Here is a 26,978-nt window from a genome sequence, read left to right as displayed (position 1 = left end):
TCTCGTCCCAGGGTGCATTGTAGGGATGTCCTATCCAGGACCAAACTAATTAAATGAGGAAAATACAGTGACTGGTTTGGGAGATAGCATTCGAAGGTATAGTATGTTAACCTTACTATAAGGTGAAAACATGTATGTGCTGTTTTTAAGTGGGAGTCTGTGAGGCAGACGGGCTTCTTTAGGGCGTAAGAAAAAAAGCTTCTCAGTGTTTAAATCAAAGATAGTGAGCCAGATGTATCTAGTAATGATCAATGGAAAATGGACATGCACTGTAGTCTTATTCACAAACCTGATATTAAAATCTATTTTTATTGAATGTGCTGCAATATCCATTAACATTCCCAGACATCCAGGTTATTTGATATCTAGTAGTGACTTAGAAGCAACTGGACTGAATTTATAATTTCAGCCATGTCGATGATTGCTAGGAATCACAGAAATGTGATATAAGTATGGGCACCAGGATACTAGAGAATGAGTTAGAATACACAAACATGTTGTATTAGAGATGACTCAAATTCATTCAGTGACTAGTTGGGAATATGTTCTCTGTCATACAGGCGGTCAAACTCAGTCTGAGATGGACTACAAAGTGGTCACTGGTGGGAAAATATACAGTTAGAGGATAGACAGGAGTGCTGAAAATTTGAGCAAGCTGTCCCTTTAAGAGGATGAGCTGACACTTCCCTTTACTTTGCCTATTTTAAGAAAACAGTTTTTCCCTGAATGCACATACAATTACTGCAATGACCAAAAGGGAATTTCAGATAAAAAAGAATCTGCAAATTGCTCACTCCACAGCATGAAATATGTTCAATGTGTATTTTAGTGTTGTTTGTATCTAATCTGTCATGACAGACTAAAAAATAGATTTCAATATGGGCCTAAAGAAGTTAAAAATTGCAATGCACCAAAAAAATACATCAACCTGCTTCAGTTTCCACAACAACAAAACAAAAAAATAGTGTATAATCTATTTATTCAAACATCTCAGAAACACAAACAGGTGATAATATTGGCAAATAAAAGAGACTGAATCACAAATCATCCTGTGGGATGTTACACTAGTAATACAAGCAATATTTATATTTAGAACTATAAAGAAGAAAATCCAATGTTTTAAATAAAATGAGTACAGTACCACCAGTCTGCATGCAAAAATCCTTGAATAGCAGTGTACCCAAAAACACGAGCGCCGAAGAGAGGTACCTGATTTGATTCACAATGATTCACTGAGCAATCCGTCAGAATAAAAGGCTGAACATGCAGAGAAAGACAGAAAGGACATTTAGCAGTTTAGCAGCTGCCTGGTTGTTCAGAGTCCACAGAAATAGCCATACACCGTTCTCATGTGCCCCATATGCTTGTACAACACGGTAAGGGGTAGCACAAGATATTAAAAAAATGCCTGTATAATAATAGTAATAATAATAAAAAAGAGTGCTTGTTTGACTTACAAGGTGAAACATGTGAATAACGTAGCCTATAAAGGATCTTAAATTGTCCTGTAGGTGTACAAAATATCCATACGTGTACAGCCCATTTTCAATTAATTAAACAAAGAACAATTGTCATAAAAAATAGTTTTCGTCGAGCAGAGAGACAGCTGTCCAGCAGAAGAGAGGCCAATCCTCTGTGTGGAATATTCCAGTCTGTCAGCGGCGCGCAAAGCTGAATGGCGCAACCCACCGGGTTTTTTTTCTTTTCTTTTCTTTTTCTTTTTTTTTTTTTTTTAAACAAAGGCCTATAAATAACCTCAGTGGCGGATTTAAACGAAAAATTTTTCACCTTTGTTACACACATGAACCCTTCTTCACAATTTTCTCTCCTCCTTTGCACTGGGGGTGGGGGGTGTAGAAAGCGGGGAGGTTTAGGTGTTAACAGCATCGTGACCTGAAAATGGAGGATAGTGCGCAGTCGGCAGCCGGATCTAGCAGTGGAACAAGAAAAACAGGGCCTATGACACACCGACTACACACTACACAAACCTTCATACACACCAAAAAAAAAAAGAAAGTGCCAACAGTGCAACACCTAGAGACTCCTTTGACGTACGCAAACAGAGACTCCCTCCCTCTACTATGTTCTACTACTTCATCGAATAATAAAAGCTAGAGACGCACTTTATCATCTTATATCATCTGAACAACAGCTCTTAATACACTCGATACTTGTTATCCGCCGGTCTTAGTCTCGAGCCACGGAGCATGCGCGGAAGCCCGAGGCAGCCCCAGCGTTCCTTTCACCTAGTTACAAAACAACAGGGCGAGTGCAGAGAATTCCATGATGACCTTATATGGCAGTGTGGGGGTGCAGCAACGCGCTGAGGCTCTCATGGCAACCGTCCAGAGCTCTCGGATTACTGCCGTTGCCAGGGCGAGTCAGCTCAGCAACCGACAGCCTGAATACACCACGTTATTAACTAACGTTTCCTTCCCTTCACGCACTGATGACAATTTTTCTTCTTACTTACTTAAATGTTCACCCGTTCGAGTAAAATCACCCCCGTGTCGCTTTTTTCGCTAACACTTCCTGTTGAATCACCGAGCAACCGTCCTCGAAAAAGCTTCACTCTCCCCCGAGTGAACGAGCCTCACCCAGTTATGGCGCAGCAACATTTTACAGCACAGTGCTCTCCTTTGTCTGTAAAGAAGCCATTTTGAGACAAGAGAACAGCAGAGAAACCAGTGTAGCCTACATTTTAGCAAAAGGTCTTTTAGTTTGGACAAAGGGAAGAAGTGAATTATACAAGATTTCTCCCCATAAACTCGTTTAAGACTTGGATTACATGTTTTGAATACTGTAAGTTTGGCAATATCAATCAAAGAATACGAGTTAAAGTTAAATATTTTTTTTTACAAAAGTCAACATAGTTTTGCTGATAACGTTTTAACCACAATTAATTAATGTTTATGTTGTCTGTCCTTTATTATATAATAGTCAGATGTAGACATATAAACTGGCAAAATGAAGTAAAATAGCTCAAAATCCATTACCTTTCAAAACATTTCCTTGTTTTTATATGATGTAGCTCAGTTAGAAAATGTCGAGAATGAAGAGGTTATACTTGACTGCAATCCTGTCTTGAAGGAGAGAGAGGAGATGGTTTGCATATTGCCCACACAGATGATGCTTGAAGATGCATATTCGCTGGCTGAGAGGCAATGACTACCACTGATCAAAAAGTTTTCAAAAGAGCTCTATCTTTCGTGCTAATGGATTCCTTCCTTTTCAGGAGACGCTTTCCCACCCCTTATTTATGCCATTATTAGAGGATCCGAAGATGGAGCTGAAAACATTCCTCCTGCCCCTGCGTTTAGGCCTGTTAACTGCATTTCACCAAAGTGCTGCTGAGGTAAATATTTTCACCATAAGAGTTTTCCCTCCATCTGTTTCCTCTTAAGTTTGACATTCTAATTTTTTTTTTTTTTGATACATTGTAGAAACTGTAAAAAAAAAAAAAAAAAAGCCTACCTGACTGAGCTTCTTTACACATTTAAATGTGCCCTTGAGGCAAGGTCAAGCTGACGTTTACACTTTGGACGCATTTGGTTCTTAAATGGCAAATGGGCAGCACAAACCTAGCCGTGCTTGAAGTTGTCTCCACAGCTGTGGGTAGGGTGCAACACAAGCCACCAGGGTGTTAAGCGTTGCTGTTGTGAGAGGAAAGTGTTTAAAGTCATTAATCAAAGTAAAAGGGAATCAATCAACAGTCAAAATAGCAGGCAGCACAATAAACTAATTTGCAAAAGGCCATTTGTTATCCATGGCCTGCTGTCAGCAGAAGTGGTATATATCCTGGACTGTATATTTATATATGAGCATGCCAGTGAACATATTGAACAAAGTTGGCTATTACATATGTCAAAATTTCTGTGATAAAATTCATGATCAATAGATAAACTGACAGAGAATACTTTTGATAACATTAACTGCATGCCTCACATTAACATTACTAAATTACCAAAACTGTTAAATTATTATAAAAGAGTTGAACTTACTCATTGCTACTCATATCCTACAAGGCCATAGCCTAAGTGCAATGCCAACCATCAGCCATCACACATTGTCACTTCAACTGTGTTTTTTCTTTCTAATTCAACATCTCCAAAACCATACAGCTGTTTATTCACAACATTTTGTTTCTTTTCACTTAAGAAATATAAATTACTTTTATATGGGTGTGCCATGACCTAGTTAAGACAAAGATGGATTCCAGGCAGAGGAAAAAAGGCTCAAAATGTCACAGGGTATTACATCCAGTACATTCTCTTCCTTCTTCTCAATCCTTTAAAGGAGGAATCATAGTTTTATCATAGTCCGTGAGAGATGAGGAAATCAAGTGTAAGATCCCTTTTGGAACAAAGGAAACCCATATAGGCCATTGAGTCCTGTTTTTAGGAAAATGGCTGCCGAGAGCGCTCGGCCCCCTCTCTCTGCTCTCTGTTGAAGGACTCCTGAGCCGTGCTTCTAATAGCAGACAGCTCCTCTGCTGCTGCGCTCTGATTGGCCCGCCGAGCTGCCGCTGTTAACCAGCCAATTGCCCGAGCACTGCAAAACACCAGGCAATGTCAAACAAAATCCAGTTTGTTTGACAATATACAGTTTACCGAAAAAAATAATTAAACACGAGAAATACACGCGTGTTTAAAAATACGCAAAAGTAAAGGCTCTACAGTTGTTCAATACTTGTAAAAGCGAGGAACTAGACAACGGTTTGGCACTAGTTTTTTTTTTTTTTGGTCTGGCTAGAAAGAGACCTCACTAACCGCCGCATTCCGACGGTTATGAACGTTAACCAGACGTGAAGTTAGCTTAACGTAAGCTCCCTGACTGAACTCTCTACCAGCCGAATTTCGTATTATAATCCAATTCCTCTGTTCACATTAGTAGTCAGCAACTAGCTCTACAGCATGGAGTCCCCATTTGTTTGTTTTCGTTTTTAAATATGGCTGAACACGTTTGCATTTGTGTACACAAACACCTGCGGCCAAATCATTTTTATTAGCCTTTAGTAGCAGTTAAGAAGATATTGCCCCTTGTGTCTATCTTGTGTTTGCCATTTGGGTAAATGCAGCCGGCAGATTCCACACAAAAAATGATTTAGAGGTTTAGCGAAACAAAGCTGTTAAAATAACCGTAAAAATCACACGTACGCGTACGAGCGTTATTTTACGAGTCATTTAAAACATAATAATTTATACGAGGCAGTAGCATCGTTAAATGGCCAGTACAAATAGAAATAACCTCGTAACGAAACTGCGACTAGCATCGGAGGTGGGCAAGCCTAGCGGTGTATTGTGGGAGAGACAGAAGCTACAGACCAGAGGCACACAATATGTGTTGGCTCTCGCCGAAAAGGAGGCAGTATTCTTCAAGCTAAATCATGTAATGTAAGCGGCGAAAGGAAAGCGATTTCGTCTTTTCATCAATTCAAGAAAAATCACTCGATCGGACGAACCATGTCCAAACCAGGCGAGAGAAACAGATTGAACGAAGACCATGGCAGAAAGCAGAGTTCAAGTAAGCTTGTTCTTTTTTCCTCTTTCTCCAGCCAGCTCCTAATGCCTGTTTTCCGTAACTGGGATATAACGCTAGATCCCGTTTTCGCTCTTATTTGCTTGGGTTACCCCTATCACCAAAGTCATGCATCTGTGCCGTGTGGCTGTTAGAAAGTGTTGGGGGCTGGTAGCTTAACGGGACCGTGTTTAGCGTTGCCTCACGATAGCTCTCCTCTCTCCTTGTCGCTGCCTGACTGTCGTTTCAGGTTTGGCGAACGGCATGGACAGTCATCCCGTCTGCGGCTCGGCGGAGAAGCGGAGTCACCACTGGAGAAGTTACAAGTTGATCATCGACCCGGCGCTGAAGAAGGGATCCCACAAACTGTATCGCTACGATGGACAGACTTTCAGCATGCCCGTAAGTGCACCGCGTTTGACGCGGCGACCAACGGCTACAATAGTAACCGAGTAGCCGACCTCCATGATAGGTTACAATGTGGCTGTGTGGCCGTGTGGCCGTCCGCGGGCATGTTCCAACATCTTGAACGGCGTGTAGGAGGTCTTCATTTTAATCGAACACCACCACAACTACTTTGCAACAAGTTCCCAACGTGTGAGGTTGTGAATGGGAGGATAACACTAACGTGTCTCCTCATCTCTCCTCTCCTGCCCAACAGAACCCAGGGATACCGCCAGTGGACATCGTCCGAGATCCGAGGATCGGTCGTCTCTGGACGAAGTACAAGGAGACAGATCTACCGGTGCCCAAATTTAAGGTATATACCATGACAGAAAAGGATGATGCCCGCTTTTCATTGTGGAACACGGGGGCTGTCAAAAGTTGCAGACACACCCCCTTCATTCATCTTTGGGATGATCGTCGGAGAGTAAAGTTTTATATCCGTGGTCGGATGACTGTTAAACCCAAAATAATCTAAATCCAATACGCGCAGATTGACTGACTAGATTTGCATGTTCGTCGCTTCTACTCGTGGCTATGCTCTTATCTTAGCTGTCAGAAATGACCCCATATGGTGCAACATTAACTCGAAGGAACTCCTAACATTAACACTTCTCCTTCTTCTTCTTCTCCCCAGATCGATGAGTGTTACATCGGCCCTGTGCCTCCAAAGGAGGTGACATTCGCCCGGCTGAACGACAACATCAGGGAAGGATTTCTTACCGACATGTGCAAAAAATTCGGAGAAATCGAGGAGGTGGAGATCTTGTACAATCCGAAGAACAAAAAGCACTTGGGAATTGCCAAAGTTGTTTTTGAGACCGTGAAAGCCGCCAAGGTGGCTGTGCAGTCGCTGCACGACACGTCTGTTATGGGAAACATCATCCACGTGGAGCTGGACCCGAAAGGTAAACAAGATATTCAGCCATTCAAGGAAAACACATGGTGTAACCTACATTTGTGCACCGATCGAGCCTGTACTCTTCTATGCTGCAGTTTTAAAATCATACTGAAATTTTGCCTTGTTTTGAATCATTAGGAGGGCAGTAGTCACGTGTGTAAATTTACGTGCGTTGCCTGGTAACGTGGGGTAATTGAATTTCATTGAACGTTAGCCTGCTCCCACAAGCCCAGAGCTGAGGGTGCTGTGTACTCCCACTGTGCATAATTTCAGACCTGTAAACAAACACAAACCAATCTGTCAGAGTCCTCTCCCCTTCACATCAGCTCTGTTGAGTCACATTTAAATTAAATCTCTCAAATTTTAGTCAGGATTTACCTCAGTAACATTGTTGATACTGTAAGACTCTGCTGTCATTTTCAACTGATGCAAAACAGCGATTTCAAATCTTCTTAAGATAATGTAAAGTCTTAAATATTTGATTGGCAACAGTTTAGCATCTGTGCTCATATATGTGTGTGACCATTTTTAATTTTAGTGCATACAGTTAGTGTTATTCTCTTGAATTATTCTCACTGTATTCTTTTATAAAGACACTAAATAAGAACCACTATAAGCACATGTTGTATTTATGTGTGTGAAAATTTCATATCATGATTATAGTGGCCAAAATGATCACAGATATCAATCAGTAATGTTAAAATGTTCAAAAAGTACCAATAGACATTCAGAAATAATTTCACCAAGTTTTATTTTGAAAACTTCTCAGTGGTTTGAAATGGCATCATGTCCTTTTGTGATGTCAGTGTTTTCACTGATGCAAAACAAACCCACATTGATGTTGGTGCTGCATTTGGGAGACTATTGTTAACTCTAGTTGATGCTGCACAATATTTACACGTAATTAAAATTTGAAATGGTATGAATCATCTGGACTTTGATTGTAATAACAATAATTGTTTCATACCTATTATATATGTGCCTCACAGTCACAGTAAATGCAGTTTTTATCAGCTACAGGTGGGCTATTCTTGTCAATTATCCTCTCAAATATATTTTTCTTCTTGTGAAGTCTCTAATATTTTTAGTTGGTGAGTGCTGCACTTGTGCAGATTATGTTAAGTCTTTCAATTAAGGTGTGTTAGGGCTATTTTTGTTATTGTATTTATGTATCATATGTTTTAAACTGCCATATGTGCATTAATAATATTTAATGCGTAACATGCAGGGTTTCCTGCATGTTCAAATCCAATAATCTGAATTTCATGTCTTAAAATGTCTTGAATATTTTTTTGACAGGTATTTGGATTGTAGTTATAGTATATGAGGTAACTTTACCTTTTAAGGATGCATGATAAAGATTTTTTTCATCTGCTACTAATAATATCAGTTCTCATAGCCAATACCAATATAATAACTGATTTTAAAAAGAAGTTGATGTAACCTGTAGTTTATACACATCTGAGGGTAAGAAAGGCTCAGATACAGTGAGGAAAGATGAATGATTTAATATTCCAAATGTGACTGATGACACTGTTATAACAAAAAACAAAGAATAGTTATGACTCTTCAAATGTTCAGTTGATTTTTCAAGTTACATAAATTTGGTCTTGTTTTTAAATGTGTTTATGGGGAAAAAGTAGTATCACTCATGCTGTCAAAACTACAAAACCAGTGTGCAAACTGTGCAGACCACACAGAGGTGCTCTGGGACCCTGATTTTCCTCCATATCCTTTGTACTTTTTTGCTAGCATGGACATGAAATTGGTATTGAATTGTATTCATAATGCTCTGAAAAAGTTTAAATTTAACTAGCTGACCATGTGTCACAGTTTACAATTCATATATAGGCAGGCATAAACAATGCACAGCAACAGTTTGTCAGGCTCCCTCTGTTTTCAAAGTAATTGGATGTCCTCACAAAGCAAACCGCACATGTGTTTGTTGTCCCCTCTACAAATGTTTAGATTTGGGTTCAGCTGTCACTGAATAATCCCTGTTGTTTAAATCACGCCAAATTAGTTTTAATAAAGCCTGCTGGCATTAAGCTAGCTTTATAGACTTGGCATCAAACCCACATGTGTTTACCATTCTGCAGGTGAGAATCGCCTCAGGTACTTCCAGCTCCTGATGAATGGCAGCTACACTCCGCGGACACTACCTGTTGGCGGAGAGGAAGCCAGAGAAGTTTCCCCTCGTAGCCTGGCAGAAGCCTTACTGGTAAAAACTTAACTAACTAAAGGGGGGGAAATTGGCTGTTGTTCATAATTGGTTTTTTTTTTATGTGAAATCACTCCCTCAACTGTGACAGTGGGTGTCAGGTAATAATATGATTTAGGATAGCCTCTGCTGAATTTTGCAAGGTCAGCCTGGAGAACACTTGCACACAGTTGAGTAGATGTGATTACTGGACTGTTAGTGTTACTTTGAAGAAATAAACCAACTTGCCGTCCTTACCTGGGAGTCATTTTATGAGTGCAGCAGGTGGTGAAGTAGAACAGACCCTTTCCTGTAGACTGAGATCACAAAGCCATTGAAACATGCACTTTGGCCTTGAGCATGAGGTCAATGCAGGCATTGTGTCGAGATACTTTCATCCACTGGTTGCTCTTTGCAGGTGTATATACCATGACTGTACTGAAGTTACAACCTCAAGACATTCAGTAAAATGTCAGGGGTCATTTCTAGTTGTGATGGTTTTATTGGTGTGAATATTTGCCTGTGATGCCTTCATTTATCCCAGTCCTGTCTGTCTCCTCTCAGGCCTGCGAGCCCATCCGCAGGTTGTCGGAGAGCAGTATGTCTGCTGTTGGAGGGACATTGCCACCCAGCAGCTCCACCACTCCTCTGTCCCTGGAGACGGGCTACTCCAGCCTAAGGCAGGATACCCCCCAGTCCCAGGGAACCCCTCATACCCCACGCCAGACAGGTACGCCCTTCTCTCAAGACTCAAATTACTCCAGTCGGCAGTCCACGCCGGCGTACCCGTCAAGCCGGCCCGAGAGCTCTGGAGGTTACAAATCTCGCAGACATGAGAGTAAATTCCAGGACGCATACAACCGCAGACCAGAGAGGCCTCAGTACCGCAGCAACATGTACCGAAGTACAACGTCTGAACCTGCCCCCTTCAAACAGCACCAGCTCACCCCACCTGAACCCCCTCCCTCCACCCCGTCCTTCACCTACACTGCGCCTCCCCCTGCAACGCCCAACTTCAAATCCGCCTTCTCGCCCTACCAGGCTCCTTTGCCCCCTGCATTCCCCCCGTCAGAGCCAGCTTTCCATCATCCAGCCCAAAGGGAGGGTGAGTACCTCCGACCGCCACAGCCACCTTTGGCTGCCGCCACGGACTTTTTGCCCGCCAAGGAGAGACCAGAAACTCCTCCAATCCCGGAGCCCCCACCAGAGCCAGTTGCTCATCCCACCACCCCTCCTCCACAGACACCCGAGCACTGCCCCTCACCTGGCTCCCCTGCACTGGATCCAGAGCGCAATAGCTTGGATTCCCGCATTGAGATGCTCCTCAAGGAGAAAAGGCCAAAACTGCTGCCGTTCCTGGAGGAGCCGGACTCGGACACTGAGGTGCGAATGGAGGGCAGTCCCATTTCCTCCTCGTCCTCTCAGCTATCCCCAATTCCCCCTTACACAAGCGGCTCCCAAGGTGGCCAGCAAAACTCCCGTCCCTCTAGCACGGGCTTGGAGGACATCAGTCCGACCCCACTGCCAGACTCGGAAGATGAAGAGCCAATTCCAGGAACTGCCTCCTTGCTCAAGAGAATCAGCTCTCCTGTCCAGGAGAAGATGAGCAACAGTGACCTCAAAGATGGACATTTTCGAGGCCATACTCCCACTGATAAGATGGACACGGTAAGACACACACTTTCTTCTTACATTTGCATGAAACGTGTAATTGCCTTTTTACAGTAAAAATAATATGTATACTTCCATATGTTAAAGGGATAGTTCAGATTGTTTAACGTAGGGTTGATTGAGGCACTTTAGCACAGAAGCTAAGTAATGTACTGCTGAAGACAGGGTCAGAAACAAACAGGGTTTTAGCCACTTAAAAAAGGTCCATCTAACAAGATCAGTTTAAGTGATCAGTGTAGTGTATCTAGAATATTGTCACCACTTTATTTTGCCGTTAGACAGCCTTTTCTGATGGGAAATTGCCTTTATATAAGCCAAATATCGCTTGAAGCCATATCTCCAAACTAAGCAAACTTCATGGTTGAATTGTAATTTTGCCTTGTAGAACACAGAAGTTGCTAATTAAAAGAACGAGGTAGCCGCAGACCAGCAGCTCCTGTGTTCTATGAGGTAAAGTTACTGATTTCACCTATGGAGCATGGATGGTTTGGACAGGGCAATATTTGGCATATATAACGATGGTTTCCCATTGGAAGAGGCTGTTTGACGGCAAAGCAAAGTGGTGGAAATATTCTAAATATAGCGTGTACTTAAACTGATATTGATTTTATTTGTGGCCACTTTTTTTAAGTGGCTAAAATAACTTTTGTTGCTGACCCTGTCCAAAACAGTTAATTGCTTAGCTTCCGTGCCGGTACTCCTCTCTGCCTCTCCAACGTGGACATGCTGTCCACCACTACTTTAGGTAATACGCTGACTAATATGACATATGTAACTGACATATGTTAAGTTTGTCATATTTCATAGGATAGGGCACCATAACATGCCAAATGAGCATAAAATAAGCTTGTATTGGCGGTCTTAATTAGTTGATAGTAGTTCAGTGCTGATGTTTACACAGCTGTGAATGACAGTTACACGAGGGACACAGGAAGTGAGGTCTAGTTTCAGTGCGAGGTGGTAGTAGTAAACTTTCTCTTTTGTTTCATTTTGCTTTGAAAAGGAAACTGATTTCACAACAATCCATGTATGAACACACCACAGACAAAGATGTTTGTTGTTTCAGCTAACTGATGTTGTGTTGTTTACCTTGTGCAAAAAACAAATATTATCTTAAAATGGCAAAGTATTATTTGTCAAAGAACTTTAACCTCAATTCCAAAACAGTTGCGGCGCTGTGTAAAATGTACATAAAAACATAATGCAGTCAAATTAAGAATGAGTGTATATTTACAGTTTGATCATTAAATATATTGTCTTTGTACTGTGTTCAGCTGAATATAGGTCAAAGTATTTGAAAATCATTGCATTCTGTTTTCATTAACTTTTTACATAGTGTCCCAACTTTTTTTGAAATGGAGTGTTACCTTATAAAATAATTGTGTTTGTAACCACAGTAGCCTCTGAATATGTGTATAAAAGATATAAAGTTCCTTGCCAGCGCAGGTGAAACAGTTAAATGAGAACAGTTATGAATGAAAAGTTTTCAATGAATAACTTGCAGCTTCACAAATACCTTCACATTCATATGAAGTTGATCTCCCTGTGTGAAGTCACAGTAACACCATCTGGCCTGTGTTGTTGTATTTCTACACTTGTGTGCTGTGAAAGCTTTTGAAAGGAGAAATAAGAGCTGCTCTGCTGTTGGGGAATTGAACACTCTTGTTTCCTCTTTCTAACACTCACCACACGCTCACACGGAGGAAAACACAGTTTGGCTGTTGGCCCCATTCAGCACCACACTTCCTGGTTTTGCTGAGCCTGACAGTCAGGATTGGCCGCAGCGTCTCAGGTCTCACATTTCAAGTTATCACAAAGCAAGCACTGCAAACAACAGGTCATTTGGGTAACGACGCCACTCCCATGCTGAGTTTACTCTACTTAGTTTCATTTCTGCAGCAGTTGTAACAGAGATCTTTTCATAATAACAAACAGCAGGGAAGAAAAGTCAATGCTGATATATTTAATGGCCCAAAGTCTTGCTTTTATATTTTCCACTGTGGTTTTAGCAATTAATAGTTTGATGCCTTGAGCAAACAGCTGTGTTTGGAAACATGTTGCCAGTGACATGGGTCAGTTGTGTTTGACTGTGATAGTGCGAATACTTTGAACTTGGATCAGCCCTTAAATCATCTGTTGGAATCTGTTGCTCTTATTTTGAATACAAGTATCTATCAAACCTTGGTACTTTTTGGCAATCACCAAAATGTGTTCCATGTATAACACAGAGCACTGTAGCCTAGTCAGATTTGTAATGTTGTTAATTATTCTTTGATCAGATATTTCCTGATTTTTAATATTTAAAAATCTAGTATGTTTTTTTTAACATATAAGAGCATTAGCTTCTTTTGTTAAAGGTCTAGTGTGTAACATTTATGGGGTGCTATTGGGACAATATGGCAGGAATGGAATCGAATAGTCATAATGCATAAAGGGATGCATAATTGATCAAAAGAGTATTGGAATCACAATATGACCAAATGCGATGTCCTTATTAGAAGCTGCAAGTTTTTTGGTAAGTTAGAATAGGTTACAAAACAGCATTATAAGGAAGTGCTGCAAAGATGCCCTTGCCTTCAAATCTAGTTCTCCAGATGTAAGAAAAGTTGTTTGGTTGGTACAGATTCCAACAAATTTCACACCATGCTTCTTTTTTTTTTCCAGTGAAAATTAAAATTGTGATGCAAAAATGATCATTCCCACTAATGGTGAATCATGTTGCAATAGCTGTCAAAATAATCGCAATATGATTTTTTTTTTCTTTTTTATCGTATTCTGCAGCTGTAATTCATAAGTATGTTTTCATTAGTGTATAATCATGTTAAATAAGAATCATTTTGTTTTTGTTAGCGTAGAATGAGCCTTTTGTAGCTACAGAGGCACTGCCATGTTTCTCTCAGATAAACACGGCCCCTAGAGAGGGGCCTTTGATGTTTTTTGTGAGTTTTGCTGCCACTGTAGTTTCTCCTACCTGCTTGGAAGGGGAGGGTAAGGCCAGCAATATTCAGTTTATTACAGTCTAGATAACACTAAATCCTATACACTTTAAATAAAGAAAAGTGTTATGTAGACACATAAATAATAATAATAATAGAATCATTGCTTTGGTATTGTTACTAAGACTCAGATATTGTATCAATAATTCTATTTGTGCAACCTGTGAAAAATAAATGTTGATCTTCCATAGTCCTAACAGGCTGTCCCTTCTCACACAGGGCCATCAGTCATCAGGAGAGGACATGGAAATCTCTGACGATGAGATGCCTGGGACTCCAATCACCAGTGGAGATTGTGGCAAGGGCATAGTTGTAAACTCTGCGGAGTGTCCGATGCAGACCATTCCCATCCCTCCTCCGGGCTTCCCCCCTCTCCCACACCAGGCCGGCTTCCCCATCCCGCATCACCACCTTCCCCCTCACTCTGCCGTCCCGGGTCATCCTGCTCACCTGGCTGCTCATCCCGGAGTGCCTCACCACCTGCTGCCACACATGGGTCCCTACCCTCATAGCATGATGCCCCTGATGCCGATGGAGCTGATGAACTGCTTGCGGTGGGAACAGTGGAGCACCGTTCCCATGTCGTTCCAGATGCAGCAGCAGATGTTGAGTCGCATGGCTCAGACCAGAGGGCCCTATGCTTATCCACACTTTATGGACAGTGGTGCGTCTGGGCCTTTTGGGGGATCCTACCCACCTCTGTCTATGGGTGCCACACCTGCTGGCAGTGCAGGAGCGCCTGGACAACAGTGGCAGCATCCCAGTATACCAAAGTTTAACCCTACTGTTCCTCCTCCTGGATATGACACTAAAAAGGAGGACCCCCACAAGGCCACTGTTGATGGTGTGCTGCTGGTCATTGTCAAAGAGCTGAAGGCCATCATGAAGAGGGACCTCAACCGCAAAATGGTGGAGGTGGTGGCTTTTAGAGCCTTTGATGATTGGTGGGATAAGAAAGAACGCTCAGCAAAGGTAAGTTTTTTTTTTCCTTTCAGTATCCAAGATACAGTTGCAGTGTTACCCACAGAAGCAAACCACATGCAGATTATATGTATACAGACTTATAACCGTACTACCTGTTAAATAAATCGGCAAAACTTCTATATTATATGACTGAATAAAAAAAAAAATAACAGAAAGAACATAAAACAATATAAATAACAAAATATGTAAGGCGGCCAAAAGCCAACAAGGCTTGTATTGGGTCTCCCCCAGTTATAAGTTGGTGCAATCAAAATAAACCTACTCGTTATGATTGTGAATCTTAATATTGAATTTCAAAATCTAAAGACTCACACAGATAAGGTAAGTAATAAGGAAAAAAATTATACAAAAAAGCAACAGCAGAAAAACTCCCACACAAGTAAAAAAAAAATCCTCCCAAATAATCATACAAAAATAAACAATTAAGTCAGAAAACAGAAAGCAAAACCTGATCTAATGCCAGTTCAACAATTTTCTAAAAAAGTGAGTATTTAGATATTTTTTAAACACAGACAGGGACTGAATTTGGATCTGATTAATATCATTCCACAATATGGATCCTCTGTATTTGACAGAAAATTGGCTGACATAAGTTTTAACACAGGGAATGTAAAGAAGACTACACTGATTTTATAGGAGTGACAGTCTGAATGGAACTGAAAATTCCAGAAAACCTTAGATGTCCCTTTTATGAATGCCTTTACAAACAAATTGACGTTTGAAATCGATTGATCTCAAATATGGACAAAATTTTCATCTTCTGAAAGAATGGGGCAGAGGGCGTCCTGAAACCATTAAAATTTGTAACTCTAACATACCAGTCTGAAGAAGAAGTGGCTTGATGGATGTGATAACTGTGTGCCCGTACAGTATTGCAGTTGGAACAATATGGATATATTAAGCTGTAATAATGTGCAAAAAGTCTGTGTGGATTGTGTTTATGTTGCTGTGGAAAACTTGGCGATGGGCGTTTTTCACAATTTTCTTGTATTTTTATAGATGAAACAATTAATTGGAAAAATTTTTCACCGATAAACTGATCATGGAAATCATTGCTATTTGCATTCACATCTAAAGCAGCATGTGTTTCTTATATATTTATCTGTAGACTGAAGCCACTCACAAAAGGCTGTAATGGGTGACTTGCTGAACAACATCATTTTATTCAGTGAGTACCTAGCATTAAAATTCTGTTCTTCCCCAGGCGTCTTTGACTCCAGTGAAGGGTACGGAGGGGAAGGAAGAAGAAAGACCCAAACCCAAAGAGACGATGGGTTCAAGTCTTCTGGAGAACTGGAACAAAGGCGAAGGGCTGGGCTATGAGGGAATGGGCCTGGGAATTGGTTTGCGGGGAGCTATCCGCTTGCCCTCGTTCAAGGTGAGCCTTGAAATTTGTCTTTTAATAAACACAGATGAGGAGGAAGTCTGTTTTTCTCCACCAGTTGCGCTGCTGGTTGGTCTTTAACGGTTGCATGTTGTGTTCAGGTGAAAAGGAAGGACCCACCTGAGGCTGCATCAGCAGGGGACACCAAACGAGCCCGACCTTCGACTCCAGTAGATGACGAGCTGGAGGATGAAGGTAATCCTCCACTATCAATACAGAGGCCTAAACACTCATTTGTCTCCATATTCTTGCTTTTCTGCCTGGTGTTATGAAATCATCAACAGCTGAATTATCTTGTTGTTTATTTCTGTCAGACCGGGACCGAGACCCCGCTGAACTCCCCTCAGACGATTCCAAAATGGACGCAGACGGTACATCAGCGAAGCGACGGCATTCACGGCCACTTGAACTGGACAGTGAAGGGGAGGAGGAGGTGGACACGTCAGGGAAGGAGGAGTCATTGTCCGACAGGGAGGAGGAGCCTGATGAAACGGAGACCACTGATAGGCTGTTGTCAGACAAAGTAAGCAGACTCAGAAATTACTATTAAATGTCTGACTGTTGGGTTATCTTTCCCGTAGTGTGCATTGAATATTTGTGCCTTTTTAAACCATATTTATGATTGGTCATCATCTCTTAGGAGAGTGAGGATGGAGATGATGAAGACGAGGGAGAATCATCCAGTGAGAGCGCTTCCTCGGATTCGTCCGACGACGGTACTTTAAATATCAGAAAGCAACAATCAGCCTGGTTTTTGTCTGTTTCCTGCAGTTTAGCATTTCTTTGCCTCGTTTTTTGCAGAAGCCGAAAGTTCTTCTTCCTCCAAGGCCAGCTCCGACTCATCAGCAGAAAGTGAAGACTCTGAGTATGAGTTAAGCTCGGAAGAGGAAGAAGAGGAGGAGGACAATGAGGAGGCCGTGGTAGGAAAAGAAGTAGAAGACGAAGGCAAAGAGGCCAGGACCTCCTCGTCCTCTTCATCCTCTTCAACCTCATCTTCTGATGAAGAGGAGGGGGGCACAGAGGCTAAGGCACAAAGCCCTCCTGCGGGACCAGTCCCGGAGGAAAGGGAGGACCAGCGGAGCAGGGAGGAGCTGAGCAGCAAGCCCAAATGCAGACCTCCTAGCCCTAAAGAGGAGGAGGTAATGGTGGACCTGAAGCCGCCATCACCCAAAGGAGGCGTCCCAGGTGAGAGTCTGCTCCTAAATCTGTATTTCTCAGGTCAGACATGATTACAGGGTACCTGTGGGATCTTAAAAGTATTAAAAAAGCACTGAATGTAACATTTTCAAAACAAGGCCTCAGAAGTATTGAAGGAGAAGGACCATCCACATTGTTACCATAGCATCCCAAATTGTTGAGAATTGGGGTTTGTACTGTCTAGACTTCAAGTTCAAGTTATTTTCTAAATAATATTTAAAAAAAAACAAATGTTATTTAAGTGGAAACAGAAGCCTAGTCTGCCTAGTCCAGGCACTATGAATGTGAGTATAACTGAACCGTTGGCTAAATCCAAAAATTTGGTAGGACTTAAAATCTGTAGTGATTTTTCATTATATCTTTAATACTTTTGTTAGTATGGCCATGAAGTTGGTATTAAATTTCATTTCAAGTGGTGTTAAAAAGGTTTTTAACTCTTAACCTTTGGAGAACCCAGGAGGTACTCTGTGTCTAATTTCTACAAAGATTTGTATCATTTTTAAGTTTTAATGTTGAAGTGAAATGAAATGTTCTCTTCTTGTAGTGAAAGAGCGAGACATCCGTGTAGATGGCAACATTCCTGTAGTGAAGTCTGAACCTCGGGAGCATGTTGAAAACCTTCGGCCTCCCACTCCAACAGGTGCCCTGCCTGACAGCGACCAGGAGACAAAAGCCAAAGGTAAAACAGAGCCTGAGGAAGTACCCTGCACCCCTGGTCGATTAGCCTCAAACACACCTGTCCCCAAATCCGCCTCTGCATCTTTAATGCACCTCCCCCTCCCTCCTCACCCAGCTGTAGAAGGTCGCTCCCTCCTTCATCCACCCCCCGGTCCCCTGCCTGAACTCCCTCAGCGACCCAGGCTCCCCACAGATGAAGATATCCCCCGCACACCGGGAAGGGACCTGATGGAGCGTGCCCGAAGTCTAGGCAAGTCCCAGAGCATGGACACGGTGCCCATCACCCCTGGTAGTGATGCCCCGCTGACAGGCAGCAGTCTGTTGCTTAGCTCACCTCACATTCCCGGTAGCCCCTTCTCCTACCCCGCACAGTCCCCTGTCCTTAGCGCTGGAGTCCCCCGCACCCCAGGAAGAGACTTAACCTTCACTCCTGTCTTCCCAGACCCCTCAGCACTAACGCTTAACAGAAAAATATCCTCTGAGAGCCTGGACGATAGACCAGTGTTTAAGGAGCCGCCTGTTAGCGCTCTGCCTAACCAACCCCTGTCAGGTGGAACAGAGCATTCAGTCAGTGTCCCTGAAGATCTGCCCACTGGTCTCACTGTAGATGTCCCTGTGCCATCAGATACTGTCCCAGCGTCAAAGAGGAAACCTGGACGACCCAAAGGCAAAAAGACCCCAGCTTTCTCTGCAGCAGACGAGTCTTTGGAGCTGTCATCATCTGAGTCCACCCCTCTGCCTCATGACGCACACCTCGCCGATCTGTCCATGCAAAGGATGTCTGGCAAGTCCCCCGACCACCCAAGCCTGGACTTCCGGGAAGGGGAGGTGGAGCCTCAGACGGTGATCCCTGCAGAAGACGGCTTCCTGTCCTATGAAGAAGAGGCACCTGTAGCTGTGAAGCCTACACGGAGGCCGCGGCGAGGCTGGGAGGAGCTGCTGTTGGACAGCCTGTCCCCCGTCACCTCACCTCCGCGGCCTTACTTCACACCACGCAGCGAGTTTGAGGAGATGACCATACTGTATGACATCTGGAATGAAGGCATAGACGAGGAGGATGTGCGGCTGCTGCAGATCACTTATGACAAGATGCTGCAACAGGATAATGGCAATGACTGGCTCAATGACACGCTTTGGGTCAACCATCCTCATATCCTTTAACTGCTTAACATCGGCTGGTTTACACCTAATGTTAATGTCAATAATATTAAAAGGGCAGTTCACCCCAAAATCAGTCATATCTGGTCTTTAGTGTAATTTGTCCATTTAGGAAGATGGATGGAGGAACTACTTTATTTCTATGGTAAAAATAGTTCGCACTGCTTATACCAAGGTCTGTGGAGAGGCAAGAAATTTTTCAAATGTATCTTTTAGTGCTTTGAGCACCACAAACCAAGTGCCTTCTAGTTCCATTATATTTGACAGAAGGCAGACATCTCTACAGCCAATAGTTCCAAAACTTACACCAAAAATATGTGTATTTATTACACATAAAATCTGTATTTTGGGGATGAAATATCCCTTTAATCTGAATGTATGTCACTTTTCCAAACAAAGTTACAAAGTGCTCCACAAACCACAAATTATCCAGGAGATCAGTCCAGTGAAATAACACTAAAAATATCACAAACAATTTGTTTTATAGTGTGTGTATCAAATACCAGCCCCCTCTGGTGGTGAAAATGAGGAACTGTTTGGCTGGCATTTAGTATCTGTTGAACTTCAGAAATGTTCTGGTGTCCTAGCTCCAGCTCTGGTTCAAAGCCTTTTCAGTTTCTTCCTTGACTCCCCTGCACCTACCAACATCCCTGGAGTGAAGAAAAAGAGAAGAGATGACGGCATGAGGGATCACACGACCGGCTGCGCTCGAAGCGAGGGATACTACAAGATCGACAAGAAGGACAAGATCAAGTACCTGCAGAGCACGAGGCTGCAGTCAGAGGAGCCGCCGGTCGACACACAGGTGGGCTACAGAGAACAGACTGTGAAGCTTTATTTACTTACATAATATATGTTAAGGGGATTGTTCTGATTATTTGAAGTGGGGTTATAGCCATTGTATTACCTACAAAAGATTGCAGTTGGAATGCTCTGAGTTTAGAAGAGCAGCAAGGGGCTAAGCAGTTTACTGCTGTGAATGGGGTCGGCAGCTAAACATGTTAAAAAGGTCCACCTAAAAAAAACAAAAAAACAAAACATAGGGTTTACTTTGCAATTACACTGCCTTTTATGATGGGAAACTGCCAAATATTGCTCTCTCCAAACCAACCAAACTCCATAGGAGAAATAAGTCATTTTACCTCACAGAACACAGGAGCTGCACATCTCCTGCTGGCTCAGTTGGTTAGTTTGTTTGTAATTTTGTGCAACTTAGGTGAATTTGAACTCTCATTTAAAAACATTAATGTCACACAAAAAACAAACTAGTTAGTAAACAAAGTTTACTAACCCATTGAGGCAGTGGTAAACCAGCAACGTCCATGTTCTGAAAGTTAAAATGACTGATTTTGCCAGTGGAGTTTAGTTGGTTTGAAGACTGTGATATTTGTCTTATATAACAATAATTTCTTGTGAAAAAAGGCTGTCTAATGGCAAAGTACAGTGGTGAAAATATTCTAAATAGAGTATACACTTAAACAAACCTTTTGCTAAAATACCTTTTGTTGCTGACCGTGTCCACAGAAGTACATTGCTTGGCTTCCTTTCTGTGCCCCTCTTTGTTTCTCAAAACTGAGAGCGTTACAACCACCATCTGTTGTAGATGACACACTCAGTACAGCATACATACACATTAATCATCTGAACCATCCTGTTAACCTGCTGTGGGTGAACACATCTAACTCCCTCTTCTCTCTGCAGGGTATGAGTATTCCTGCACAGGTCCACCCCACGACCAGAGCTGGGTCAGAGCGGCGGTCGGAGCAGCGGCGTTTGCTGTCCTCATTTGCATGTGACAGTGACCTGCTGAAGTTCAACCAGCTGAAGGTAAACACAATCACACAGGACTTTGCCCTAGTGGGCAGTTTTATAAAAAGTTTTAGAAACATGGCCATAAGACAGACAAGCACAATGAACAAAAGATAGTTGTCATCTCAAAACGTCAACTGAACGTCGGCTTTTCTGATACTGATAGAAATGACACTGCTCTTTTATTCTCTTTTCAGTTCCGTAAGAAAAAGATCAGATTCTGCAAGTCACACATCCACGACTGGGGTCTGTTTGCCATGGAGCCCATTGCTGCTGATGAAATGGTGATTGAGTACGTGGGACAGAACATCAGACAGGTAAGAGACTGCTGATTGGTTCGTTTTTAAATGCCACATCAAAATGTAGATATATATATCATACATACAAATTATTCACTTGATCTTTTATAGGATAATCAGGACTATTTGATAATAAGGAAATGTTTATGAATAATTAAATTCAAGATTTATGATGGATTATACTGAATATATATACTGATTTGCAACAGGCAAAATTGATAAAATGCAACAAAAACCTTGAGTAACTTTAAGTTGTATTTATTTATGTATGTATTTGTTTATTTAACAGAGACAGTATATATTAGTAAATGCTGTTGTGAATGATCCAGAGTTAGCAACAAGGCTATTTTTCATCCGTAGTCTTTGGACTGATGTCACCCTAAAATTTTGACTATAAAATTGAAAGTACAAAGGTATTCATAAGCATGCAGAACAGTTATTAAAAAGAGAAGAGAATATTAATGTCAGTAGAGACATCATCAGGACATCCTTGTACTACACTGTCAGGTACTATTTAAAACATGCAACACAGACTCATTTTACAAGGCATGCAAAACAAACAAAATGAGGGATGCTAAGGTTAATGGAAGCACTAAAGATAACATTGCACTGTATTGTTAGACTCTAACTAAAACATGCAAAGCAGGAGCACAGACATAATCAGATTTTATAGTAAATGAGGTCACAAATTGTTCTGACTTAATAGGGGTCAAGGGTGTCAAGTGTAACCGATGAGTAACATGGGCAGCTACATAGTGAACTGTGTGCAGCCTCTTCTCCCGTTAAGAAGAATGGAGAAACAACCAAACTTTGATGCACTCATGTCGCTTGGATTGTCATGAAAGCTGACAAGAAATGGTTACGACCCAGCATGATAGCTCATTTTGGTCACGAGCAAGTCCCACTGACAGGGGCGGTGACAAGAGAGACCCAGTGGATTTCTTAGAGACTGTTCAGACCTGGTACTACAGTGCATCGTGACCACTTGTGATTGGATCTCATTTCCCTGCTCTACATGCAAAGAAACACTAGGGCTGTTTTGTCAGTTGATTACTGTCCATTTGGCAATTCAATATGAAGATTATACTATTAGTTCATTTTTTTTTTTAAATTGAGCACCACACTAAACCCCTCTTTCAGCCTGAGTGATGATCTTGTTTTACCTGCGTTGTCGGCTGCTGACAGGAGAAAGAGATGCTCTATGACTGAACTATGAACAGGATGATTCACACTTACTTTTTCTGACTGTGTGTAAATCTCATGTTTTCACATTGCAGAAAGGCATTAATGACAGATTCAGAGAAACTTAATGTGTACATCCTAGTGCACCACAGAGCCTCTCCTCTGCCTACGCTTCACAGCAACATTTTAAACATGGAAAGAAACAAGCAGCACGAGTGATTAAGAATTCACCATATCGGTTTCACTCCCCTGCTCCATATGCAAATAAACATGTTTGCAAAATGCATTGTTGTTTTTCACGGCCGGGCGTCAACATCCACTGGACAATAACATGCTGGGACGAACAGACTCAATGTTTTTACACAAAGACAGAATTACCTTAATGCATTACACTTGTTGAATTTACAAGAAGGCCCAAATAATAAAGAATTTGTCATAGACATTGCTTCACAAAGTTTTTATAGTTAGACCTCATGATGGAATAACAGACACATATGGTCACATATGTCTCAGACCACCTCTGCATGCTGTCTGAACAATCAGACCTCAGTGGTCCTCCATTCATTTTGGATGCAGTTACACCTGTACATAGAGCTGTCCACCTGTGATCAGATCACCCAAGACACATGTTAATACGAGGTGTAAACTGTCTCTGTGTCAGATTAAGCTGTTAGTTCCATTTTAAAGATGCCAAACCTCTAACAAGCGTCAATCTTCCATTGGCAGGTGATTGCGGACATGCGGGAGAAGCGCTATGAGGAGGAGGGCATCGGTAGCAGCTACATGTTCCGTGTGGACCACGACACCATCATAGATGCTACGAAGTGTGGCAACTTTGCCCGTTTCATCAACCACAGCTGCAACGTAAGACAACATCTGCACAGTGTTCCTTTTTATAAAAGTGTCAGCATCACAAATATGAAACAAAACATGCTGTGAACCAAACATTCTAATTATTTCAGCTTTTTTTTTTTTTTTTGTCTTTTCTTTCAGCCTAACTGTTATGCGAAGGTCATCACAGTGGAGTCTCAAAAGAAGATTGTGATCTACTCGAGGCAGCCCATCAACGTCAACGAGGAGATCACTTATGACTACAAGTTCCCCATCGAGGACGAGAAGATCCCCTGTTTGTGTGGGGCAGAGAACTGTCGGGGAACGCTGAATTAACGTCCATTTGAGGTCAATCCTCTCCGTGGGTGTGAAAGTGCTGTTGTCAAACTTTATCCAAGTTTCCCCGGACGTGCACATGTTGAGACCCCAGACGATGAGGAACTGAAGAGGGAAGGTCGTCCAGATAGAGCTCAGCTTCCTGTACGCCACTCTTCACATATTTAACTCTAGATTGTTTACGATTTATGGTGCTCTTGAAATGAAAATCGCATAGTTTTTTATGTCTGCCAGTGACCCAGAATTTACTAAAACACTTGACTTTGCTGGTGCAGCATTTCCTCCCCTCCTCCCTCTCAACGTCAGACAGTATTTCAGCATGGTTCCTTCCACGTCCAGTCCTGGTTTGTACAGTTTTCCACCCCCCCCCCCCCCCCTTCTCATTTGTCTCATAAGCTTTACGTACACCACACGTGGTACAAAAATACGACACAGACTCACATGTTCAGCTGCTCACTAATGCTGTTGAGACGCACAAGCCCACCGGGAAAACACCTCTCCTCAGCGGGGGGAGACGTGGTCGGCACCCGAGCAGATTGCAGACGGCGCAGCAGGTGGCGGGACGGCAGCGGTGGAGCGTCGCAGCAACCGCCACGGACTGCAACCCTTTGCTTTCTCGCTCCTACCTCCTCTGCACCAGTTTTCTTGGAAATAAATCAAACTAATTAAAACAAAAAAAAATTCTTAAATCCTGCCACAAAATCTGGAATATTTGGATATCACACCTGCTTTCACCAGCCAATGACGGATCATGCTGCTTCCTATTAGTTTATGCAAAAAAGTTAAAGATGACGTGCAAAATTTGTATTAATGATATTCCAGTGTTTTCCAGTTTTGTTTAGGTAGATCTCCTCTTGCTTGTTCCTTCAAAGACACTATATTTGTGTGTGTTTGTGTGTGTGAATGTGTGTGTCAGGATTGAGAGAATTTATCATATTTTAGTGTATGTAAATGTGAGTGCACTGCCCCCTGTAGGCCGCAGCGCAGAAGGCTGACTAATCATGCAGAGCAAGAAAATGAACGTTAAATCAATTTCTTACATCCACTGGGCAGCATTTGGAAAAAAAAAAAAAAAAAAAAACACTTGTCAAACTAAGTTTTCAGCTTTGGAAGGAATAATTATTTTAAGTGCCATATGAATGTCATTGTTTAACCTGAGCAGGCAGGTGATGGATATACTGTAAAAGTCTGTTTGTTTGTTTTTCACATGCACATGCAGAAGAATTGCTGCCTGTTTCTTTCCACCGCTGTGGGTGTTTTCAGTGATGATGTCTCGGCTTCCTTCATCCGTGCCTGGGCTGACTTGTCTCATGTTTGCGTGCTCACAGATTCCTCCTCACCTGCAGCAGTTATTATTCAACCAGTGTTCAACGTTTCCTGCGAGACAGAAGTGTTTCTGCGGCCGCACCCTTGTTTGGTGAGGGTCGTTCTTTCTTTATAAACTCATTAAGATTTAAAAAAAAAAATGCACTTGAGGCTTGCACTTCTGCTTTACGCCCTCTCTTAGCCAATCAGTTGCCCCTTCAAGACCAAGTCAGTCATTGCTTCTCATTCAGTTGGATTGATTACGAATATTTCCTTTTTTTCACCAGTGATGTTTATATTGTATATGAATACTTGTACAGAAGATCTAAAGCTTTTTTTTTTTTTTTTTATCTTCACGGGGGTAACACTTTTAAGATGCATCTCTCTATCTCTTTCTCTTTTTTAACAAAAGACTGAGTATTTAAAATATTTTCAGGGATCTGTAAAAGGAATCTGAGGGTTTCAAAGGTTGTTTATTTAAAGATAAAGGTCCACTGTGTACAGGAAAGTCTCCACCTCCCTTTTTGAAAGATTGTTTCTTGTAGAAACGTCTTCATTTTCTGCCCATTTGCTTTATAATCCTAGAATGTGTACATACTGTAACTGTGAATAACTATATAAATATATATATATATATATATTTTTGTTCCCTGGGATTTGCTACACGAACACAGCTCAGAGGTCTATGTAACATATGAGGCGAGCGATGAGCTGGTAGCAGGAAATTCAGCTTGTGTCAAGCTTTGTTTTTTTTATTTTCTGTTGTAAATTCTATGAAAAGTTGTTTGCGGTGTGGAGAAAAAAACAAAAAGGTGCAGAATCGGCATGGGAAGAGGATTGAAGCGTCAGCCTGTTTCTCATGTCTATTTATTACACGACAAATGTATGAAAAAGGAAAATATGGAAATAAAGCAATTTTGCATACATCCATAAATAGTGGTTGTTTTTAATGAAGCACAATATGGAGAAGAAATTAAATGAACTGTTAAATAAAAAATTAAATAAAAGTGGATTTACTCATTCATGGATGATTCCCTGAAATAATGGCACACTGATGCCGAGTTTTCATGAATGGAAACAGTAGGCAGCAGCTGACCAAACAAACAATGACTCTGTGTCAGGCTGGTTTGATCGAGGACCCAATCATGTGATACAGTGTCCTCCAACAAACAAACAAACAAACACACACAGCCAGTTCACAACACCGGTAATAAATGAAAGCATTGACCAGTACAGTTTATAACAAAATAAAAAAGTAAGCAGGACATATTTGATAAGAAAAAATATTGGATCCACTAATAAAAAAAAAAATGTCAATTCTACACAGACAGATATTTTACTTGAGTACAAATACTAACATCACACTTTGAAAATACTTTGTTGAAAGTAAAAGTCCTGTTACTTCAGTAACAGTATGTAAGTATAATAAAAAAATGTACTTAAAGTATTAAAAGTTAAATTACTCAATGTGGTTAAATGTCCCCTGTGACTGTTGTACTGTTATATAAGTTACAATGACTCCTGCATTCAAAAATGTCTGGTTGATTTGGAGTGAGCGATATTTGGCTTGCAAATGGCAGTTTCCAATCAGGAAAGGCTGTCTGACAGGAAAGTAAAGCAGTGAAAATATTCTGAATACAGCGTACACTTAAACAGTTATTGATCTTTTGGGTGTAGATCTTTGTTAAATGGCTAAAAAATATTTTGCTGCTAACCCTGTCCACTGCTGTACATTGCTTAGCTTCCATGCTAGTACTCATGTGAGCAGAAAATCACAGTTTCTCAGTAGTATATGCTAAGATTGATTGTTTGTATGGTGCTTTAAAAGTTTGTTTTATGTTTTGTGTAAAAAAAAAAAAAAATTGCTTTGTAAAATAACTAGTAACAAACGCTCTCAGATAAATGCAGTGCAGTAAAAAGCAAAATGTCTGTCGCAGAAATGTAGTGGAGTAGAAGAAGAAAGTAGCAGACAATACAAGTACCTTTAAAAAAGTACTTAGTTACTTTCAACTACTAGCTGAAACTTTTTTCTGTCTTGTCTGTGTTGATTTTTTAGATCTGTTTTAAAGAGTTTTGAGGCAAATCA

General features: G+C 41.5%; 1 protein-coding gene and 1 long non-coding RNA gene across 2 annotated transcripts; one reads left to right on the top strand and one right to left on the bottom strand.

Moving 5' to 3' along the window:
- Positions 1–962: 962 nt before the first annotated feature.
- Positions 963–4,560, bottom strand: LOC146308418 (uncharacterized). The gene is made up of 2 exons (XR_014772594.1): positions 4,002–4,560; positions 963–3,653 (listed from the first exon to the last, which is right to left on the bottom strand). It is a non-coding gene; the product is annotated as an uncharacterized LOC146308418 (long non-coding RNA).
- Positions 4,561–5,304: 744 nt separating this feature from the next.
- Positions 5,305–25,826, top strand: setd1ba (SET domain containing 1B, histone lysine methyltransferase a). The gene is made up of 18 exons (XM_084745311.1): positions 5,305–5,523; positions 5,768–5,919; positions 6,179–6,277; positions 6,599–6,869; positions 8,962–9,083; positions 9,627–10,730; positions 13,949–14,701; positions 15,918–16,091; positions 16,199–16,292; positions 16,412–16,620; positions 16,738–16,813; positions 16,899–17,282; positions 17,839–19,122; positions 19,769–19,935; positions 20,832–20,957; positions 21,137–21,256; positions 23,147–23,284; positions 23,414–25,826. Exons 1-18 carry the CDS (start codon positions 5,463–5,465, stop codon positions 23,585–23,587), a joined length of 5,508 nt encoding a protein of 1,835 aa, XP_084601437.1. The 5' UTR covers positions 5,305–5,462; the 3' UTR covers positions 23,588–25,826.
- The last annotated feature ends 1,152 nt before the right edge of the window (positions 25,827–26,978 follow it).

This window comes from Lutjanus erythropterus, chromosome 20, assembly GCF_056507025.1.
Source record: "Lutjanus erythropterus isolate fLutEry1 chromosome 20, fLutEry1.hap2, whole genome shotgun sequence".
Classification (NCBI taxonomy): Eukaryota; Metazoa; Chordata; class Actinopteri; order Lutjaniformes; family Lutjanidae; genus Lutjanus; species Lutjanus erythropterus.
The sequence above is the reverse complement of the archived record's forward strand: the minus strand, read 5'-3'. Positions and strand labels throughout refer to the sequence as shown.